This window comes from Dama dama, chromosome 30 (genome assembly GCF_033118175.1).
Source record: "Dama dama isolate Ldn47 chromosome 30, ASM3311817v1, whole genome shotgun sequence".
NCBI lineage: Eukaryota > Metazoa > Chordata > Mammalia > Artiodactyla > Cervidae > Dama > Dama dama.
Window position 1 is genome coordinate 38,978,241 of NC_083710.1, and position 22,927 is coordinate 39,001,167.

The window sequence follows — 22,927 nt, forward strand, 5'->3', positions numbered from 1 at the left end:
GGTGCTGTGAGCTTTATGGTATGGTTGTGACTATATGTAATTTTAAGTGTTTCTTGAGAATTTAAAAATCTTGGGCTTACCTGAAAACTGCATAAATATAATTTGGTTCAAATAATTGTAACCCTGTTTATTTTGATTAGACTATGCTCTTGAAAATTTTTTTGGTGCTATGGTTTAATAATATACCTTAGTAAATTTTAATTTACATTAAAATGAAGACCAGTTCAGTACTCAGAGATGTTTCTTGGTACAGATTTTAAATGCTTATCTTCCGAGTTTTATATTTAATTTAGAAAACATGTACTAAACTTTTTGACAGCAAAGCTGTGTGTGTAATCGTTACTGTGAATAACTCCATTAATCTTGGGAAGTAATTGATTTTTTTCCCTGCAAAGTAGTTATTGTTGAAACTAATTTTTCTTTTTATGAAATGTAAATCCTTTTCAAAGATTGTAAGGGTAAGAATATTTGTGAACCTGACAGAATTTCAAGTTAAGTCCTAACGGCTGTTTTGTTGGAGATCTGGCAACATGCATGGAAGTGTTTAGTGTCCCTTTTTGGAGGTGTCAGAGCGTGAAGAACCCAGATGTGGCTGTGTCTGCACCGTGGGCGCCCCGTGGTTTGATGGGGAAGGAGCCAGGCCAGGAGGACATTTGTGTGTTGGAAAGTGTGGGAAACACAGCTGCTTTTTAGTGTCTGTCTGTGGGTTGAGGAATCTTCTAACCATTTTACAGAGGAATTGTTGGAAGATACGTAACATTTTTGGTTTGCAGATTTTTAATTTGAGCATTTATTTATTTTTCCTAGGGGACTAACAACTTGGAAAACATTATTTCTGCCAAGGTTTGACATAGAAGTATTGGAACTCAGACAGCCTGGCTGCCCTTGCAGAGAGTGGATGTTTATTGTGCTGTCTTCCTTCCTTTTAACAAATCGACTTCTTTTAACCTGTTTATGACGTTTAAAAAATGGTGTTAGAAACAGTTGGTTATCCATTGAAAAAAGCAGAGGGAAAAGATTTGTCTCATGCTTTCCATGACTCATAGCAACCAAATTGGCAAGGGTTGTACTGCTTACAAGACTATTGTTGGAAACAACTAGATCTAATGGCCAGGGTTTCATAAGGGAACACTCGAGTAAGGAGGCCTGGCCACCTCAGGGCAGGTGGGCGAGTCCCAGCGACACTGGCCCTTAGGAGGGCTGCTGGGTCAGCCCAGTTCTGTGGACGTTTATCTGTCGCCTGCATTTCACCAGGCACTGTGTTTGATGAATACGTTCTTTAGCGTTAAGAATTTGGAAAGTCATGTATGTTTCCAAAAGGAAAAAGTTAATCTAAGAGTGTAACGTTAAAAATTCTCTGAAAAGTTATAATTCAGACTATTTATTCAGAGGCCAGGAACACTGTCATATACATGGGTGCTCTGAGTCAAATTAATTCTGTGCTGTAAGGACTGGCTAGAAAAACAAGAGAATGAATTAATTTCTATTACATTTGATATTCAGAGACTTCTCTAAATTCTCTCTCTCTCTTTTTTTTTAATATTTGTTTGGCTGCACCTAGACTTAGTTGCAGCCCACAGGATCTTTAGTTGCAGCATGAGGAGTTTTAGTTGCAGCCTTAGGGATCTAGTTCCCCAACCAGGGACTGAACCTGGGCCCCCTGCATTGGGAGCATGGAGTCTTAGCCACTGGACACCAGGGAAGTCCCTAAATTCTTTTTAAAATGGAGAGATCATGACTTTTTATTTGTAACATTTCTGTGTTTTTTCTCTATGTTGTGATTTTTGCTTCATACGCTGCTACACCTGGAAAGCCCCTTTCTAGGGGCTAGTAGTTAAGCTAGTAGTTAAGAACCTCAAGAACCCAGCTACCCATGCTGGAGATGTAAGAGACACTGGGGTTGGGAAGATCCCCTGGAGGCTGAAATGGCAGCCCACTCCAGTATTCTTGCCTGGAGAATCCCATGGACTAGTGAGCCTGGCAGACTATAGTCCGTAGAGTCACAAAGAATGCAGTCACGGAGACACAGCTGAAGTGACTTAGCATGCATGCATACCAGAAAGAGTGTAGCAGATGAACAACGGCACAGACTGTTTTAGTTCTTTCCATCTTTAATCTTTCATATGTCCTTGCTTGCTATTTTACACTGTATCTGATACATGTATTACACATGTATTATCTGTCATTGGACTTGTGGGCTATGGCACTGCCTATAAAATTTAAACTTATTGTGAAGTATTTTGTTCATGTCAAGTAAAAACTTAAATGTGTGTGTGTGTGTGTGTGTGTGTCTAAACATTGTGAAGAATAATAAGATGAACAGCTTTGTGCCAGCCATGCAGATATTACAGCATATCCCTGGTGCCTTTCCCCCTTCCAACTACCTGGAGTTTCCCCCTGTTGTCATAAGCATAGTTTATATTGCGCAAGTTACTTCTGCCAAATGATTTTGTGTCGTGTTTGCTAATGAGCACTGTCAGGGTGCCAGGCCGTGCTGTTGGCTCCTTTCTACCCTCTGTGACCTCGATAGTTCTGCGTGCTCGCCTTCCCAAGTCCTCCTGAGAGCAGGAAGGCAGCCCCTGGCTGTGCACAGGAAACAAGTATTCAGCAGGCTTTTCATTAGAGGTGCGGCTCCATGTGAGAACTGATGGCCCACAGCCACTTACTGTAGTCTTTATGTCTGTGGATCATAATGCTTTTCTTAACTGAGTCAGGTAACTCACGTTTATATATGAAGACAATACTCCCAGGCAAAGAGAGAGTTTCCCAGTTTTGTGAAAATGATTTGGAGTTGTCACGTTGGTTTTTTGCTATTTGTAGAAAAAGGTCTGCTGGAGTTGTCTGCAGCATAGCAGTCAAATGTTAGAAGCACACTGGCATCAGGTTTTATCTGGTATACTTTTACAGTATCTGACATTAGGCACACATGCATACTTTATTTTTTTAGCAGAGTTTTAGATTCCTAACAAATGGAGTGAAAACACAGTTTCCACCGCAGCCCCCCCCCCCCCCCCAACACACAGCCTCCCCCACCATCAACATCCTACCAGAGGGTGCATGTGTGACAGTTGATGAACCTGTCTGTCTGACTACCTGACTACTACTGGCCTGATAGTCAGTCTACCTTGACTGTCACCAGCTCCCAAAGCCCATGTCTTTGTCAGGGTTCCCTGTGTTGTATGGGTCATGGGTGTGGACATGTGTGATGAGTACATCCGCCATTATGGTTTCACACAGAGGAGTCTTACTGCCCCCAGCCCACCCCTCCCTGGCAACCAGGGATCTTTTCTTTGTCTGCAAAGTGTGGCCTTTAAATGTCATATAGTTGAAATTGTACAGTAATGCTAGATTTTAATCTGAAATTCACATGCATGTTAAAAGGAGACCAGATTCACATACTGAAACTTTTCTTCCCCAAACTTCATTTGGCAGTGTTTTCATAAACAAAATTAACCACTGTTTCTGTATGTCCAAATGGTTCTTCTTGTTGTTCAGTTGCTAAGTCATGTTTTAGGCACTTTTTGACCCCAAAGATGGCAGCATGCCAGGCTTCCCTGTCCTTCACTATCTCCCAGAGTATGCTCAAACTCATGTCCATTGAGTCAGTGATGCCATCTAGCCATCTTGTCCTCTGTCTTCCCCTTCTTCTCCTACCCTCAGTCTTTCCCAGCATCAGGGTCTTTTCCAGTGAGTCAGCTCTTTGCATCAGGTGGCCAAAGTATTGGAGCTTCAACTTCAGCGTCAGTCCTTCCAGTGAATATTCAGGACTGATTTCCTTTAGGATGAACTGGTTGGATCTCCTTGTAGTGCATGGGGCTCTTAAGAGTCTTCTCCAATGCCACAATTCGAAAGCATCACTTCTTTGGTGGTCAGCCTTCTTTATGGTCCAACTCTCAAATCTGTATTTGAGTACTGGAAAAACCACAACTTTGACTAGACGGACCTTTGTAGGCAAAGTGATGTCTCTGCTTTTTAATATGCTGTCTAGGTTGGTCATAGCTTTTCTTCCAGGGAGCAAGTGTCTTTTGATTTCATGGCTGCAGTCACTGTCCACAGTGATTTTGGAGCCCAAGAAAATAAAGTTTGTCACTGTTTTCTTCTTTGCCCCTTCTGTTTGCCATGAAGTGATGGGACCGGATGCCATGATCTTAGTTTTTTTAATGTTGAGTTTTAAGCCAGCTTTTTCACTCTCCTCTTTCACCCTCATCAAAAGGCTCTTTAGTTTCTCTTCACTTTTCTGCCATTAGGGTGGTATCATCTGCATATCTGAGGTTGTAGATATTTCTCCTGGCAATCTTGATTCCAGCTTGTGATTCGTTGAACTGGACATTTTGCACAATGTACCCTGCATATATAAGTTAAATGAGCAGGGTGACAGTATACAACCTTGACGTACTCCTTTCCCGATTTGGAATCAGTCCGTTGTTCCATGTCCAGTTCTAACTTGCTTCTTGACCTATATACAGATTTCTCAGGAGGTAGGTAAGGTGGTCTGGTATTCCATCTCTTTAAGAATTTTTCACAGTTCGTTGTGATCCACACAATCAAAGGCTTTAGTGAAGTCGGTGAAGCAAAAGTATGTGTTTTTTGGAATTTCCTTTCTTTTTCTATGATCCAGTGGATGTTGGCAATTTTGTCTCCGGTTCTTCTGTCTTTTCTATATCCAACTTGTACGTGTCGAAGTTCTCAGTCCATGTCCTGCTGAAGCCTTGCTTGGAGAATTTTGAGCATAATCTTGGTGTCATGTGAAATAAGTGCAATTGTATGGAATTTGAACATTCTTTGGCATTGCCTTTCTTTGGGATTGGAATGAAAACTGACCTTTTCCAGTCCTGTGGCCACTGGTGAGTTTTGCAAATTTTCTGGCATATTGAGTGTAGCACTTTTAACAGCATCAACTTTTAGGATTTGAAATAGCTCAGCTGGAATTCCATCACCTCCACTAGCTTTGTTCATAGTGACGCTTCCTAAGGCCCACTTGACTTAATACTCCAGCATTCTGGCTCTAGGTGAGTGATCACACCATTGATGTTGTCTGGGTCATTAAGATATTTTTTGTGTAGTTCTTCTGTGTATTCTTGCCATGTCTTCTTAATATCTTCTGCTTCTGTTAGGTCCATACCATTTCTGTCCTTTATTGAGTGCATCTTTGCATGAAATATTCCCTTGGTATCTTCAATTTTCTTGAGGAGATCTCTAGTCTTTCCCATTCTATTGTTTTCCTTTATTTCTTTGCTTGTTCACTTAAGAAAGCTCTCTCTCTCCTTGCTATTCTCTGGAACTCTGCATTCAATTGGGTTTATCCTCTTTGCCTTTCACTTCTCTTCTTTCAGGAATTCATAAGACAACCATTTTGCCTTTTTGCATTTCTTTTTCTTAGGGATGGTGTTGATCACTGCCTCCTGTACAATGTCACGAACCTCTGTCCATAGTTTTTCAGGCACTCTATCAGATCTAATCCCTTGAATCTATTTGTCACTTCCACTGTATAATCATACAGGATAGTGTTTAGGGCATAAACTTGAATTACTGTGATATTGAATGGTTTGCCTTGGAAACAAACTGAGATCATTCTGTCATTTTTTGAGATTGCACACAAGTACTGCATTTCAGACTCTTCTGTTTGACTATGAGAACTACTCCATCTCTTCTAAGGGATTTTTGCCCACAGTAGTAGATACAGCGGTCATCTGAATTAAATTCACCCATTCCCATCCATTTTAGTTCACTGATTCTAAGATGTTGATCTTTACTCTTGCCATCTCCTGCTTGATCATGTCCAGTTTACCTTGATTCATGAACCTAACATTCCAGGTTCCTATGTGATATTGTTCTTTACAGCATTGGACTTTACTTTCCTCACCAAACATCCACAGCTGACTGCCGTTTCCACTTTGGCACAGCCTCTTCATTCTTTCTGGAGCTATTAGTAATTGGCCTCTGCCCTTCTCCTGTAGCGTATTGGACACCTTCTGACCAGGTGGAGCTCACCTTCTGGTGTCATATCTCTTTGCCTTTTCATACTGTTCATGGGGTTCTTGCAGCAAGAATACTGGAGTGGTGTGCCATTCCCTCCTCCAGTGGACCACGTTTTGTCAGAACTCTCCAGGGTGACCCGTCCGTCTTGCGTGGCTCTGCATGGCATGGCTCATGGCTTCATTGGGTTATGGAAGCCCCTTGCTGTGACAAAGCTGTGATCCATGAATGGGTTCAAATAGTTACCAGATATAAAAGCAGACTGTTTTCCTGAGGCTGGAGAGCTGCAAGTTCACCCCTCTGTACACTCGCAAGTTAATTATGGGTGTTGACGTGTCAGTGCTGATATCATGTTTTAATTACGTTCTCCACCCTCTGTTCCCAGACGAAGTGAATGGGGTCAAGTACCCCCCTAAGCTCCAGGGCCTCTCTAGAGCTCTGCTGGCAGTGGGCCCAAGGGCCCCCAGGCGCGAGCAGCGTCCAGCTTGGTCCCTTCGTCAGCCCTGGGCACGTGCTCTGGCTCGGCTGCTGGGTGCTGGCCAGAGGGGCGGTGGAGCAGGGCCAAAGCATTAGGAGACAGTGCTGGGCCGGGTTTCAGTTCTCTGATTAGACTAAAAGTTTAGCTGCCAATTGTCATCAGCCAGATTTCTCACACTTTGCCTGATGAGTCACTTGTGCTGGTTTCCAAGTGGAACAGAAGGCTCTGGGAAGTTTGCAGTGCTTATTTTAGATCTGCTTCAGGGAGGGGGCTGAGTGTCCGATGTGATCCTGGTTTGTCTCACATCAGGGCTTTGTAAGATGGCCTGTGGAATGCTCTTCCAAGAGTAAACATCTTCTAAGTAAGGCTTTTACAGTTTTTTTGTATTTCTCTGTGTCAGAATTTCAGATTAAACACGGTAAGCGTGCATCACATATATGCTGAGGGACAGTGAGGAACATTGCTTCTTCCTCCTGAGACATGGGCTCAGAGGATGCTGTTCCTCTTAAGATATGTTACCAGTCTGTTTATTTTGGCAAGATAAATTGTGTTAAGACTTAACAAATGATGTCTGCAAAGCACATGCTTCGTGAAGTGTATTGACAGGCCGCAGATGTTTCTCTGGGCGGAGACTGTCTTGTTGATCTCCCTCCTCCATCCTTAGTTGGCTCTGGGTTAGAGATTTGTGTTGAAGGCCCATGGCCAGCTGCTCTGCTGCTGCTGCTCAAAGCAGATCCAGCACTTACCTGGCCGCTTTATGTGTCTTTCTCGAGTCCTGAGAACCAGCATCCACAACTGTGTTATAGCATATACGATACAGATAAAAATAAACAATAACAAAATGCCCACAGGTGAGCTCTCAGCCCAACTGAGAACGTTACTGGCTGAGTAATATTCCATTGTACATCTGTACCACATCTTTATCCATCTGTCTGTCGATGGACATTTAGGTTGCTTCCATGTCTTGGCTATTGTGAATACTGCTGCTATGAACACATTTGTCTTTTCCAGATATATGTCTTTATCATCTTTTTATAGTTGTCAACATATAAGTCTTTCATCTCCTTGGTCAGGTTTATTCTTAAGTATTTTATTTTTTTGTATGTGATTTTAAAAGGAATTTTTTTTTTTTTAACCTTCTTCTGATGTTTCATTAATGTAGTGTTTCCCTCTTGTGTCCTGCCGCAGAGCCCGCTCATTAGTTTCTTAGGCTGCTCTGCCCTGATGGGGGGCTCCTGCGGTGGACCTGGGCTGAGGGCCGCACACATACCCCACACCCCTGATTGTGGCTCCGACCACACTCCAGCCCCTTTGGCCTGTCTCCACACAGCCCACCCTGTGCTCACCCCAGATCTGTCTGCACTAAGACTGGAGACTGCAGGGTGGTGGCCAGGACCCTGTGTGCGCTTCTCTCTGTCCTGCACACCGCAGTCCATGCTGCTCCCCCAGCTGGTGAAGGGTGAGAGCACCTTTCCTGTCGCGCAGGTCCCATCCTGATTCCCTGATTTTTTTTTTTTTTTTTCTTTTGTCATACCAGCTACATGATAAGCTTTCTGGCAGTTTTGATTGTATGAGGTCTTCTGCCAGCTTCCAATGGGTATTCAGTGAGAATCGTTCCACATAGAGATGTAGTCTAAATGAATTTACGGCGGGGAGATGAGCTTCGAGTCCTTCTCTTCCACCATGTTAATCTCTCAGCCTTAATCAGATTCTTAAGCTGTTTCTTTCATCTGTTTTTTTTTTTGCTGTTGTAGTGCAAGAGTTTCTTATATATTTTGGATATTAACCTCTTATCAAAATATATGGTTTGCAAATATTTTTTCCCCATTTGTTAGATTGTCTTTTTGTTTTGTTGCTGTTTTCCTCTGCTGCCAGCAACTTGCATCAAATAGCCCTTCCTTTCCTAATGATTTGTAAGACTATTATGGTCATATATCTAGTGTTCACATACTAGTTCATCTTTCCTGAGCACTAACCACTTCCATTGGTCAGTTAGTCTATTTTTGCACCTTTGTGTTGTTTTAAGGTAATGTCAGTTCCCACTGCACCTTGGATTTTCAGGAGGAATCTTGACTGTGTTGGCTTTTTCATTTTCTGTAAAAATTGTGTCAGTTTTTCAAGTTGGATTGTGCTTGGAATTATAGTGATTCTTTAGTGAAAAGTAGACATCTCTACTGTATTAATTCTGCCCATAAATGTGGTATTTCTCCATATTAATTAAGGTATAATTTATTACCTTTCAATAAGGAATAAGTTTTCCTTTAGTGCCTTTCATTCTTGTTGCTGTTGTAAATAGTATCTTCTGTAAATCTCATTTTTGAGATTGCTGCTGGCATGGAGAATTGAAGTTGGCGTTTGTATGTTGATCTGATATTTACTGACCTTTCAGAATTCTTACTGATTCTAACAGTTTTCCTCTGTGGACAATCGTGTCATCTGAATAATGACAGTCTTGTTTTTTTCAGTCTTCACCATTTGTATTTCTGATGCTTAGTGTATGATTCATTTCTTATGGCGCAGTGTTGAATCACTTGGTAATAGAAGACATGTTTTCTGGTTCATCATTAGGAGTAATGTTTGCTAACCATTTTTGAGCTCTCCTTTATCAGAATGAGTAATAAGTTTTTTGTTTGTTTTTAAATTTTGATTGCTAGGTCTTCATTGTGATGTGTGGGCTTTCTCTGCTTGCATGGGGGCCTCTCTTGTTGCAGAGTGCAGCCTCGGTAGTTGCATCTTGCCGGCATAGTTGCCCCGAGGCAGGTGAGATCTTAGTTCCCTGACCAGGGATGGAACCTGTGTCCTCGGCATTGGAAGATGGATTCTTAACCACTGAACCACCAGGGCAGCCCCACTAATAGATTTTAAAAACATGGTTGAGTATTGAATGTCATTAATTGTGTTTCTACTTGATCTGTTAGTGTGATCAGTTGGTTTTATAGATTTTTCTTTTGTTAAAGTTGCCCTTGCATTTCTGAGTTGAAACCAGCTCAACCATGTGTCATGGCCTTTTGTGAATGGCTGGGTTTGTTTGGTGTCAGGGTCACATCACTTTCTGAGTTATGTCTTTCTCATTCTTGTTTCCTCTTCTCTGGATCAGTCTCTGTAAGATTGGTTGTTTTGTTTTTGCTTTTTGCTGGTTTAGTAGATCTCACCTGTAAGTTTAATAATAAGCTGGTATTTTCTTTGGGGGAAAAATTAAAAAAAATTTTTTCTGTTTGGTTAGTTATGGGAGTATTCAGGTTTCCTTTTTTCCTTGATCCAAATATGAAGACACTTTTTTTTTCTATTAATACATTTATTAGAATGAAACGTGCCTATTTCTTATAATTTTGTTCCTACTGTTATTTCAGAATACAGTTTTAATGTGAAAATGGTATATGGTCATTGGTAAAAGCAATTCAGATAGTACGTGAAATTAAAATTCTCCAACATTCCATCATTTATCACTTTCTTGGCATCTGTTGATTCACATCCAGACCTATATAATACCTTTATATAATCAGCATCTAATGTCATTAATTGGAGTTAGAAATCGTTTTTAATGCAGAACCTTAGGGAATGATTCAGTGAATTAGTTTGTACTGTTTTCAGTAATGCTGCAGCAAATACTTTCATGCACAAATCACAAGTGACTCCCCGGTTAGACAGACATTCTTAAATCAGCTCCATTTTCACATAACCCCTCAAATGGTGTCTTGTTCTCGGTAAGGTTTCCCTTTCATGAATTAGGCAGCCTTTAACAGTGGATGTGTCCTAGAGAGAAAGAACTTAGTCATTAAAACTATAACAGAGGTTATTGTATTTTTTCGTAACTCTTTGTTTCATACAAAACTTCTGATGGCTTATAAAAAGAACGTTTATAGTGAGATAATCTTTTAGAACTTGCAGAAGGCAATTAGATGAAAGAGGAAAGTAGAAAGTCAAGCCTAAAGAAAAGGAGCAATCTGAACAATCAGGCTGTAGTATCTGTACCCGCAAGCCTGACTTTTTAGAAGGGGCTGGAGATAACCAGATCCTTAGAAGGCTCTTGGGGGAAAAAGAGGAAGCACACCTGCTCCTCAGAGGAATGCTCCCGAATATTTGGTAAAAATAAAGATGGAAAATGATCTCCTGCAAAGCTTCATGTTGTGAATGACACGGATCCTCAATCCCATGGCAACAGATGATGTCTGAATAGGTTTTATTTGACTCTTTAACCTTCAGTGTTCCACCAGAGTCTAGCTTTTGGACTTCTTTTTGAACAGCTCTGTTTAATCATCAGTTTTTCATTATTTTTATTCTTCCTTAGAGACCTTAGAACAAAAAGAGTATTTGTAATTATCTTAACATAAGGCTAAAATGCATTGTGGAATTTTAGTGATCTGCTTTATATTTTGAAGCGTTTTGCTATTTCGTAATCTTAGAAAGTAGTTCACCATTACTCATCAATTCCCATCTATAATAAAAAAAGAGACTAAAAGAATAAGAAAATGGAAGAATGATGGAATCACCTACAAGGTTGGTGGAATAGTGAAATTAATCATCACAAATAGAATAAATACTCTTTATGACTTCAGTTTCCTGATTGCATTTTCTAAAATATGGTACAGTCTTTCAAGAGGTCTTGAGATGCCATCTTTTTTATGTTATGTCGTTGTTGTTAACATTTCATTGGATGCTATTTTAAATTCAGAGTTTTTCACTTTGCCCAGAGTATCAAAGAGAGAAATTTTCAGAATAAGATGTTTCACAGTGCTAAGCAGAAGATGAATGTAGAGACAGCAGCTCTCTGAGCTCTAATAATGTTTGTAAAACTGATGTGTAAGTGAAATCTGAGACAGTTTTAGGCAATCAGTTTTCCCAAGCTCAACAATTTATGAGCCAACAGTCTTATTTCCAAGAACAAAAAGAAAATATGGCATTCCCATCCAGTCAGTTATTCCATGGAAAAGCTTCACCCAATATTTTATGAGTTTAAAGTTTCCTAAAGTTTACTGACGGTACTCCTTCATCTTTTTTGATGTTTGTGCTAAAGACTTTATTTAATAGGGTTTATAATTGCATTGAAAGCAGTGTGGAAGGAAATAACTGATGTAATGGAAAAATTGACTGAATTGATCATTTTTATTGGTATTTAGAAATTAAGCAAATATATGTTACTGCCTTTATGGAACCAAGAACATGGCTGTCCTTCAACAAAATTACGAGCTGTCAAGGTTTGAAAAAACACCTTCTGATGGTGCGTGAGCAGGAAGAACCAGCATGAGTAGGACGCTAGGACCTCCTGGAGTTAGACTTTACAAGTGCAGTTGGTCCTCGTTGAATGTGGATTCCATATTTGCAGATTCACTTTCTTGCTGAGAACTCTTTGTGACCCCCAAAATCAGCACTAGTGTGACTTTTCTTGGTCATTTATGGACATGTGCATGCAAGAGAGTGACAAAAACCATGATCCACCCAGCATGCCTGTTCTCACTACAAACAGATGTCCTTCTTACCATCTCCAGTGCTGCATTTTTGTGTGAAATGGGGTTCCCCAAATTTTTGTCAAAAAATACTGAAGTACTTAACAATTCGATGATCTTGCTATTTCAGATGGCTTCCAGTTGTTGTGCCCAAGTGCATTGAGGCTGGAGCATGCCTTAGGGAGAAGATGTGTGTGTTAGATGAGCTTTGTTGAACAGGCTGCTGGCCATGAATCAACATTGTATGTGAAGTAAGGTGTCTATGCACAGAAACACATGTGAAACAAGGTGATGTATCTGTTTGTCCACCTTTGCACAGTGTAACTGCAGTGACCAGAGTGTTCGCTGATTCAGTGCTGGGTCAACTTTACAGGATGTAAATATCACAGATACTAAGAATTGACTGTTTACAACATGAGTATGTCCTAGTTAGTTGTACTCAAATAATGTTGCTCGTTTTCAGTAAAAACACCTTCACGATCAGAAAAATAGGAATAAAATTTGGGTTTGCTATTTTAAAAAATTATTTGTATAATTTACTCTACTGATTTATTTTTGGCTGCGCTGATTCTTCGTTGCTGAAGAGAACTTTCTCTTGTTGAGGTGCTCGGGCCTCTTGTTGCAGGGCAGGGGCTCCAGCTGCGTGTGCTTCAGCCGTTGAGGCTCCCGGGCTTAGTTGCTCTGAGGCATGTGGGATCTTGCCAGATTAGGGAATGAACTCTGTCCCCTGTGTTGGCGGGTGAATTCTTAACAGCTAGGCCACCAGGGAAGCTCTGGGTTTGCTATTTTTAAATTCTTTATGAAGTTATCTAATGAAGATTTTTTTTTTTTACTTTCCCTTTATTCTTTTGTGAAGTTTTCACAGATTACTTTTAAATATTTTTTCAAAAAATTAAAGCTTCATCTGATATAGAAAATGACCATTTTTCTCTGTATTCCCTAGGTTAGTAAAAGCTAAAGACATAAAACACCATTGCTGGACGCACTTCTTCAGGTGCTTACCTACTCCCGTCTGAAGGTGGTATTTGACGTCTGGCTTATTTGGAATTCTTGAAAGAGATCTCCCATTACTTCCTTCTTTGAGTCATTGACAGATTGCTGGGATAACAGTCTGAGGTGGTTGTCCTCTGATGGAGGTTCCAGACCTCTGTGTTTGTAGCTTGAGGCTAGAAGACGAGCTGTAGACCAAACCTGAGAGACACCATTATCACAGCAAATACCAGCCCCGTGATGTGCATTTCTCTCTTGTGACCTTTAGTGTGTCTTCTGCGATTGTTCGTTCGCTTCTTCCTTTTTTTCATTGGACACAATGTGAAAGTCTCTGAATGCTGTTATTTATGTTTTTGAACATAGTGCTTGATACATAAGTATTCTGGTTTTCGCTGATTGGTGATCTGGTGAATTTGTGGATGAACAAATCAATGCAAAGACTGAATTGTATACAGTCGTACTAATTAATGGCAAACTTCAGGCGTGGTTTCTCACTGGCACGTGAAAAGAGTAAAGTGTTAGACGCTGCGCTCGCAGAGCTGCCCAGAGTCGCTCAGTGTGGACTCTTCCTTACCGAGAAACCCTCTGCTCTGAAGTGATCTTAGAACCCAGCCTGTCCACGCTGGGGACATGCTATCCAAGTCTGACACCCACCCCTGGCCCCCAGGTTTGCTCGCCATCCACTGGCCTCCCCATGCGTCCTCACTCATGCTTCTCCTTAGGGCCCTCCTCCGGGTTCTCTGAGGCCCATTCTTGCCTTTCCAGTTTCTAATACAATGTCATGGAGTATGTACAAAGCCCGAACAGTTCTCTTCTTGACATAGACAAATGTCAGTTATCTTTGCTTGAAAAATACATGATCTACAAAGTGCCGAACGGTTAGTCTTTTACAGAAATGAACATTAATTCCTATTTGCCTAAGAATTTGATTAAGTTAGAAAGCTTTTTAGAAAGTGTAATAAGAAGCCTGTACATGTTTACTGCAGTGTTTGAGTTGATCAGTTAATTTGAAGATGAGATCAGTTAGCTCAGTTGCTGATTGCTGATTGGGAACTTTGTTGAAGGCCAACGCGTGGACCTGTCTGTGGTGACTCGTCTCACTGGTGTCTGTCTTGTGAATGCCCCTTCCTCCTAGCTGGACAAAGACGACATGGTGTACATGGAGGCATACGACAGGCTGCTGGAATCCTGGCTGACGCTGGTACAAGACGACAAGCACTTCCATAAAGGCTTTTTCACCCAGCACGCAGTCCAGGTGTTCAATTCCTACATTCAGTGCCACCTCGCTGCACCCGATGGCACAAGGAATCTGGTGAGTTTTAAGCCAGGTTGTAGTTAAAAACCTGTTTCCTTGTGGGCTCTCGTTGGTCTGTTTGTCCCATCACACATGATACTAGAAATTTAGGGTGAGCTCTTTCCAAGGACTTGCTGAGAGTGCCAGGTGGAGAGCAGGCATCTATGCAGGTTCGTGTTTCATGGGCTGTGGCTTCTGGTTCTCCATTTCTCTTCAGTTCTCAGTCACCTGCTGTGTCTTGCTGATTGTCCAGTGACACCCAAGGGGTGGTGGCTCTTAGTGATGTCAGAGCTCCTCAGAGATGACAGGAACTCCACTCCGTGTGGGGAGTGGAGTGTAGGTGTGCACTGGCCATGTTTACCTGTGATTGGTGGGAGTGGTCAGACCCCCACTTCTTTCTCTTCGAATTTCCCCCCTTTTAGTAACTGGGCAGGCAGGTGGGCATCCCTAGTAGCTGCACTTGAAGGTGCTCCTTCTTGAAGGTCTTGAGGTTCTGTTCCTCAGCACAGCAACAGGCTGGGTCCTAAGATCAGCTCAGTATTTTCTTTCTTTTGTCAATAACAGACTGCCAACGGAGTGGCCTCTCGGGAGGAAGAAGAGATCAGTGAACTCCAGGAGGACGACCGAGACCAGTTTTCTGATCAGCTAGCCAGTGTAGGAATGCTAGGACGCATTGCTGCAGAGCACTGTATCCCTCTCCTGACAAGGTACACACGGTCCAAAGACACCCCATGGAGCAAACACCCTGTAGTCACATGCCCCGGAGAGCTTTAAGTGTTTAAAGACTGTAAACACCCCCGCCCCGGGCACAGCACATGGAACAAGTGGACAGAAACGCACTCGTGGTGGCGTTCCTTGGCTTGTACATTTGGAGCCCAGGCACCACAGCATAGATGGCAGACAGATTATGGAAAACGTGGTATGAGAAACATTGGACCCATATCAATAAACACCTGGAATAACTGGTTTTCAAATGCCTGTTGTAAACCTTGATTGTTTGTAAAGTGATGTTTTAATACTATGTCGTAAACAATAAATCACAATTCTTATAGCGCCATGAGAACATTGTGTATATAATAAATATTTCTGTATATGTGCTCTGTGCTAACATCTGAATCCACGCTGTCAGTAAATGGGAGTGATAAGTCGCTCTGGTCTTTGCTCTCCGAGCCTCATGAAGGCGTTGGTGTCTTCCCTCTTGTAGTCTGTTAGAGGAGAGAGTCACGCGGCTCCATGGGCAGCTCCAGCGGCAGCAGCAGCAGCTCCTCGCCTCGCCCGCCTCAGGCTCCGCCGACAGCAAGACGTTAGACGACCTGTACGAGGACATCCACTGGCTCATTCTAGTTACAGGTCAGTTGCTTGTTTCCTGGCCTGTGTTAATAGCAGCAGTTCTCGTGTAGGGTTGAGCTTGAGACCTGGACACAGCTGCGTGTGTCCGAGAGCAGGGGCAGTGTCCTTACCGGTCCCGAACCACATGTTCTGTGTGGAGCTCAGTGCGGCCCTGCATTGGTGCCGTCACTAGGTCTCACTGTGTCCTTGTTGCTGTTATTGATACTCTGGCTGTTAATTATCACCCCGTCTTATCTGTGAAGAAGCTGAGACCTGGAGACTGGCCCTGGCCATGCTAACATTTGGAGCCAGAGTGCTGGTCCTGGCAGTCTGACTTTCCTTTAGGGTCTTCTGTAACCATGTTGTCAGTGTTTCTGTATTTTAAATAATCAAAGGGGAAAAGACCTTACTGTTTGGAAAGGCGTTCCCAAATATTGACTTTTTATTGAGGTAATAGAATTCATGTTAATTTTGCAGAATATATTACCAGAAATTCTTTAAAGGTCATAGAGTAAAAAGCCTACATGTCAATATATGAATTTTAAAATTGGTGAATAAAACATTTGTCCTTTTCCTGTATTTTTGAGGATTAATTATCTTAGAAATAGAAAGTTTCTTCTCATCAAGCTTGAAATTAACATATTAACGTTTATTATTTACTTTTACATCAATTTATATGATGTATATAAATCAAAACTGAACGCGTGTATAGTGCAATTTGATAAATGTAGATTGTTAAGTGTTCATTTTTAATTTTTTTTAAACTGAAGGCTACCTCTTAGCTGATGATACTCAGGGAGAGACTCCGCTAATACCTCCAGAAATAATGGAATATTCCATTAAGCATTCATCTGAAGTTGACATTAATACAACACTTCAAATTTTGGGATCTCCAGGAGAAAAGGCTTCTTCCATCCCAGGGTACAACAGAACAGATTCTGTGATTAGGTAATATGACCTCTATAGCTGTGCTCTTGTAATTTATTCTGTTTTATAAATTCTGAGTTGATGGGTAGATGACTCGAGTGACAGACAGGTTGTTTTAAAGCTGACACATGAAAGAAGATAAAACTTGGAGAAGCCTTGAAACAAGCAAGGATGCAGGTACTCTGTGCATTTGAGCAGCGTCACTCTGCTGGGAACGGACAGCATGTCCAGGGCTGAGGAAAACAGCGTGAACTTACTCCGGGTGCAGCGAGGCTCTGGGGGGACATCTGGGCTGATTGTCACAAACACATCCCTTGCCCACCAGAAAACAGTGCTAATGTGGGCTCAGGCACCCGAGTGAAAGCACCAGGACTGGGGAGTTCTTGGAAACCAGGTGGACGTGAGCACATCCTTGCTGTTCAGGAAGCTGGAACGTCTTTCCAGGGGCGTTCCCGTCTCTTTCAAAGCAGAAGTGTTTGTCCTGAATATGTGACCCTTGGGAGCCCTGTTACAAGATGGCAGCAGCCTCCAGAGAGAAAATTCACTGTGATCTTTCTAAGAGCAGTGGCAGATCTTCCATTAATTCTTGATGGTGAGGTTAAGGTGGGATGAACCTCAACTAAATATCCTCCTGAAAGCAGATTTGAAAACAGCAGTTTAAGTTTCAGCATCTTTAAATTTAGGTGGCTGGAAGAGAGAATAATGAAATAATACTGCGTCTGTCAGTTGCAAGATCAGTAACTCAAGATGCTGCCCCCTCATTCTTTTTATTTTAGTGCAAAATACATAGATACCACTTAAACCTGTGCAATGAAAAATACGATTTTTAAAACATTAAACTGTTAAACAGACGTCAAGGAAACGTTTGGGAATTTATTTCCTTTATTGTTGCATTCTCTCATTGGGAATAAAATACCAACCCTTTACTAGAAGACTCTTCTTTCTTCCCTTTGGAGTTGCTTGTAGGCCTTAGGTGAGCAACTGGTTTGGATTGGTTTGGTTCATGGGGAGTGTTAATTCCATGGTGCTGTCCTGTTATTTTCCGTGCCTTTGTCCCTGTCTGGGCAGCACCCTCAGGAATGCTGTCCTTGTATTTTCAGTGCTTTTTCGATTCTTACCACTCTTGGGTATCAGTGTGGGGGCAAAACATTTTGGTATCTGAGAGCACAGACTATGGAGGGTTGAGGTGGGGGTGAAACAACAAAGAATCGCTATTGTTTTTCAGTCCAAAGAATTAGTGTGAAATTGAGTGGTAGGGGAGAATCAGGCCTTGTTTATTAAAAAAGTAGTTCATGTTTCTTGAAGAATTGGTCATTTGACAACTATTGAATCCTTACTATGCACCAGACACTGGTCTAGCCAAAGCAAACAGAGGCTCCCATCTTCCAGCTCCTCATGGGCAAGAGGGAAAAGTAGGAAGCGGGGGAATTGTTAGCCAGCATAGGAGCTGCGGGAAGCAGACAGGGCCACGGGCGCTGTCATGTCACGTGATGTCACCTGATGCCACGAACGTGGGCTTTACCTCAGAGGCACCAGGTGCCCTGCTGTTTTAGAAATACCTTCTATTTACTTACATGAATGTGTGTTCTCAGTGCTTACATCCATTGAAATGAAAAGCAGGAATCAAACATAATATGGGCTAATTTAGAAAAAGAAAACCCACATTTATCTTATTCAGATACATACATCTTTGTGTATGTTAATTTTTTAAGTTGCAGTATAATTGGCCTACAATATTATGTGAATTACAGCTGTACAATATAGTGATTCACAATTTTTAAAGTTTATGTAACATAGTTATGAGATTTTGGCTATCTTGTACAGAAATTTTTAAATAAATGTGTTTAATTTATTTAAATTGGCATTACATTTTGCTTAGTTGTGTACTAATAAGTATTGTAATGATAACTTAATCCAGAGGACATCTTTAGCACAGTCTTATGGGAAATTTTTAAGAATGGTATTTTAATATCTTTATATACTTGTTTCAGAGAAGTGTATGGTATATGATCAATAAAGTGAGTATAAACATTGATTGTGTTAGGATAATATTTTATGGGGAATGAAATAGAAATAAAAATTTAAGGAGAAAAAGAATATAAAGTTTCCAGTTGTTAAAAGAACAATTTGTTTATTTTTCAAATGAATGATGGTGGTGTCAGAATTCTATGATTATTACATTCCAATGCATACATTCAGGTGGCCACTGTAATTACTTAGTTCAGATTCTGTGAAGCTGCAAATTATATCATTTAAACAATTAATGGAAAAAATCTGATATGCCAGCTTAAAATGGGTTGTGAAATTGTTGGGTTATTTTTGTTCATAAACTCTAATTTTTAGCACTGTTGGCATAGCATTGTGTATACATATATATATATATACATATATATATATACATATATATATATATATATAGCGAGACATAAGAGGTTCTGGGGACAGGTCGTTAGAACCCACGTGGTGTGGGAGGTGGGGGTGGTGTCACAGGCCTGGAAGGAGCCGGGCAGCAGGGAGCAGCCATGGCAGGAGGTGCTTCTCAGTAGCTGGTTGGGTCAGGAGCCGAAACTGTCTGTGAGCTTCCATGTAACGAGGGGATTTCTGTCCCGAGAGGAGCGGTCTTGCCTCGGCACTGAAGCTGCTGAAGTGGTGTCAGGATGGGCTCCTCTCCTTCAGTCCTTCGATACTTTGCCTTTTAGCCAAAGTCAAGTTAAATGGACATAACTTGTGTCCCCTCCCAAACGCAGAACAAAGACTTTTTTACTTACCCACATATCCTGCTATGTTAATACTACACAGGGTATGTGTAGTATCTGAACCCCATAGTGTTCAGAAAGGATCATACGTGCAACATTTTTATTGAAAAATGCCATTACTAATCAAGTTTGTTAGAAAGTAAACAAGACTGTCAGATTTAGAGACAGTACTCAATATTCAGATGAGTCACTTAGCTATGCCCGTGTACACCGTAAAATAGCCAGCATGTGAAAATAGAGCAGTGCCAACAGTGGGAATTTTAAGTTGCGTTTACTCTGTGCGGTTAACTTCATGCACTTCTCCATCTTGAATCTGTACATGGTAGATTCACGTGTGCTCTGTCCCTGAAGAAGGTGTCTCTAGCCATGACTCTATGTTTTCTTTCCTCCTGCTTCCTGAAAGGTCAGCAATAAGAGACACAGATGTGTCTCCAACCCTCTTGAAGACAGTTTCAGAGAGTTGAGAAACAGAAAAGGGCTTTTAGGGGAAAAAATATGGTTAGACAGCCAGTAAATAAATAAATAAATACATGACCACCTTTTTGTGCCCACAGGCTGTTGTCTGCCGTCCTCAGAGTTTCAGAAGTTGAGTCTCGGGCAATAAGGGCTCACCTCACACACCTGCTAAGCCCTCAGATGGGCAAAGACATTGTCTGGTTTCTAAAGCGTTGGGCAAAGACTTACCTCCTGGTGGATGAGAAGCTGTACGATCAGGTCAGAATGTGGCACCGCTTGACTGGGTTTGCGTTTATGAGGATGGGAGTTAGAGAAATGAGAACAATTTTCTTGGTGATTTTCTTATCAGCATGTGAGTAATAGCCAAGCATCTTCCACACTGTGTGGACAGCGTGCTGTTTTATTAACTTTTCCTAGAGAGCATCGTGTGATTCTGCATACTTTAAGCTCTGTGACGTTCAGAATACTATTTAGGAATGGATTAATTTACATGCTCTGCATTTGATGTAAATACCTGCCTATGTTCCTGTTATGAGAATAGTTAATGCTAACAGAAAAGCCACAGTGGGGAACATGGGTTAAGAGTGGGTTAAGAGTGTTCTTTCTGGACTTCAGGAAATGAATACCTATAGTAGAAAATTGGTGCAAGGTACTTCAGGTTTAGTGCTAATTTCAGTTTGATTTCTCTGTGGGTTTTTCTTCCTTTCTTTTTCAGCAGATCTTTCTGACCTTAAAACATTTGTTTTCTCTCTGAAGATAAGTGTGCCGTTCAGCACAGCGTTTGGAGCAGACACAGAGGGCTCTCAGTGGATTGTTGGCTACCTCTTAGAGAAGGTCCTGAATAACCTCTCGGTGTGCAGCAGCGAGCAGGGCCTCGCGGATGACACGGTTCAGCTGCTTGTCACGCTGGTGGAGAGAAGGGAGAGGTGAGCAGATGCTGACCTCAGGCACTGCCGTCTGAGGTCCACCTGTCAGGTCAGGAGAGATTTTCCCACTGACGGACAGTCGCCCGGTCCTGAGGTCCAGGGAGACCCTGCAGTTTTGGAGCAGTGTTTAAAACAGGTGCCAGCCCTCGGGCCATTGATGGGTACTGTCCGTGTCCTGTTGGGAACCTGGCTGCCCAGCAGGAGGTGAGCGGGCTTCATCTATATTTACTGCCGCTCCCCATTGTTGGCACTGCTGCCTGAGCTCTGCCTCCTGTCAGATGAGGGGGCAGGAGCACAAGTGAGATGTGCTTGAATCATCCGCAAACCACCCCACACCCCTGCCCTGTCCATGGGAAAATAGTCTTCCACGAAACTGGTCCCTAGTGCCAAAATGGTTAGGCACTGCTGCTTTAGAAAATGTATTAAACTGTTGGTACAAATGCAGAGAGGTCTCTCCCACATTAGGAGTAGAGTGGTCTAATTTGAATTTTCAGGTATCCCATTAGTATTACTCCATTTTACAGATGAGAAAAGTTGGTAATTTAACAATTACTTTAATTTTACAGAATAAAATTTTTAGTGTGTTCTACAACAGATTCTGGAAATGTTTTCAGTTTTCTTACTCTGTGGGTCCGTGGTTGTGGTTACTCCTCTCGTTGGCTGCTGTTTGTTGAGTTCTCACAGTTTACCAGGTGCTGCTCCTGACATTGCACGTGCGGCATCTGCACGTCTCATCAGTCTCAGTCATGAGGGTCAGAGCTGTTATTCTTGTTATCTTTATTTTACAGATGAGGAAGCTGGTAATTAAGGGAGATTAAATAAATTTTACCTTGACAAACGGCTAATTGGGTTTGAATACAAGACTTGCAAGTCTGTACCAAGTTTACCGTGCTGGACTTGAAAAAGTAGTTAAATCCAGTTGTTTTCCACTTTTGTTACTGCGTGTCCATGCAGGGTAAGTAAGTAATGCATCTTATGTCTGTCCTTTCTCCCTACAGGGCAAACTTAGTCATTCAGTGTGAAAACTGGTGGAACTTAGCCAAGCAGTTTGCAAGCCGAAGCCCACCTCTGAACTTCTTGTCCAGCCCTGTGCAGAGGACGCTGATGAAGGCGCTTGTCTTGGGAGGGTTTGCACACATGGACACAGAAACCAAGCAGCAGTACTGGACAGAGGTAACGGCCCCCCTTATCTGCATGGCATCTCTGTGTCGCCCATGAAGTGAAAGTGAAAGTTGGTCAGTCTTGTCTCACTCTTTGCAAACCCCATGGACTATACAATCCATAGAATTCTCTAGGCCAGAATACTGGAGTGGCTAGCCATTCCCATCTCCAGGGGATCTTCCCAACCCAGGGATCAAACCCAGGTCTCCCACATTGCAGGCAATTCTTTTTTTTTTTTTTTACAAATCCACACTTTTATTTATTTTCAAGAAGTTTAAATCCTCGAAGGGTACAGCATCACACGGATTCTGTGTCCAGTGGCCTTAGCAGGAAGGTTACTTCGGAATTTGGCACGAACCATGCCACTGTTTCCATGAGCTCGAGTTATCTTTCCCCAGATTACTCTGGTTTTGTTAGGTTTTCCACCAGGAGTTACTGTGTTGTTCTTTGCTTTGTACACATAAGCACATCTCTTGCCTAGATAGAATTCAGTTTCATCTCGAGCATATACACCTTCAATCTTCAGGAGAGCAGTGTGTTCCCTTTGGTTCCGTAGACCCCGTTTATAGCCAGCAAAAATGGCCTTGGACCACAGCCTTCCAGACATATTTGTCGTTTTAGAAGTCCCGTTCCCAGCAGGCCTTCACAGGGTCCAAGATGGCTGAAAGAGAGCTGCAGGCAATTCTTTACCAGCTGCGCTACCAGGGAAGCCCTGGTGTCTCAGTGTCCACCAGGGAAGCCTTGTCACCTGTGGGGGTTCTGAAATAGCCCTGTTTCCAAATAAGGTCGTGTTCTGAGGTGCTAGGGGTTCAGACATCAGCATTTCCATTTGGGGGGATGTAATTCAACCCATGGGCTTCCCAGGTGGTGCTGTGGTAAAGAATCCAGCTGCTGATGCAGGAGACCTATGTTTGATTCCTGGGTTGGAACAATCCCCTAGAGGAGGAAATGGCAACCCACCCCAGTATTCTTGCCTGGGACATTCCATGAACAGAGGAACCTGGCGGGCTGCAGTTTGAGGCTGTGAAGAGTTGGACACATGACTGAGCACAGCTCGGATGCAATTCAACCCATAGCAGCCTCCCTGGACACAGTGTCTTTTTTTTTTTTTTTTCACTTCTCCATATTTTTATTAACGACACAGTGTCTTATATAAGAAGGTTTCAGCTGGCACTGAGAGTTAGCAGTCT

At 42.1% G+C, this 22,927-nt stretch overlaps 2 protein-coding genes across 6 annotated transcripts in view; one reads left to right on the top strand and one right to left on the bottom strand.

Moving 5' to 3' along the window:
• The window catches only part of XPO4 (exportin 4), a 93,278-nt gene that overhangs the window by 53,688 nt on the left and 16,663 nt on the right, over positions 1–22,927 (top strand). For all 5 annotated transcript variants that reach the window (XR_009691305.1, XM_061133369.1, XM_061133371.1 and 2 more), the window contains 7 exons: positions 14,024–14,200; positions 14,747–14,889; positions 15,387–15,532; positions 16,282–16,459; positions 19,749–19,908; positions 20,407–20,576; positions 21,575–21,749. Coding sequence is in view for 4 of the 5 variants with exons in the window: in XM_061133369.1 (XP_060989352.1) it covers positions 14,024–14,200; positions 14,747–14,889; positions 15,387–15,532; positions 16,282–16,459; positions 19,749–19,908; positions 20,407–20,576; positions 21,575–21,749 (1,149 nt within the window). In the remaining variant the exon portion in view is untranslated. The remainder of the gene's footprint in view (positions 1–14,023; positions 14,201–14,746; positions 14,890–15,386; positions 15,533–16,281; positions 16,460–19,748; positions 19,909–20,406; positions 20,577–21,574; positions 21,750–22,927) is intronic.
• Positions 21,984–22,418, bottom strand: LOC133049642 (large ribosomal subunit protein eL33-like). The gene has a single exon (XM_061133789.1). It carries the CDS (start codon positions 22,342–22,344, stop codon positions 22,012–22,014), a length of 333 nt encoding a protein of 110 aa, XP_060989772.1. The 5' UTR covers positions 22,345–22,418; the 3' UTR covers positions 21,984–22,011.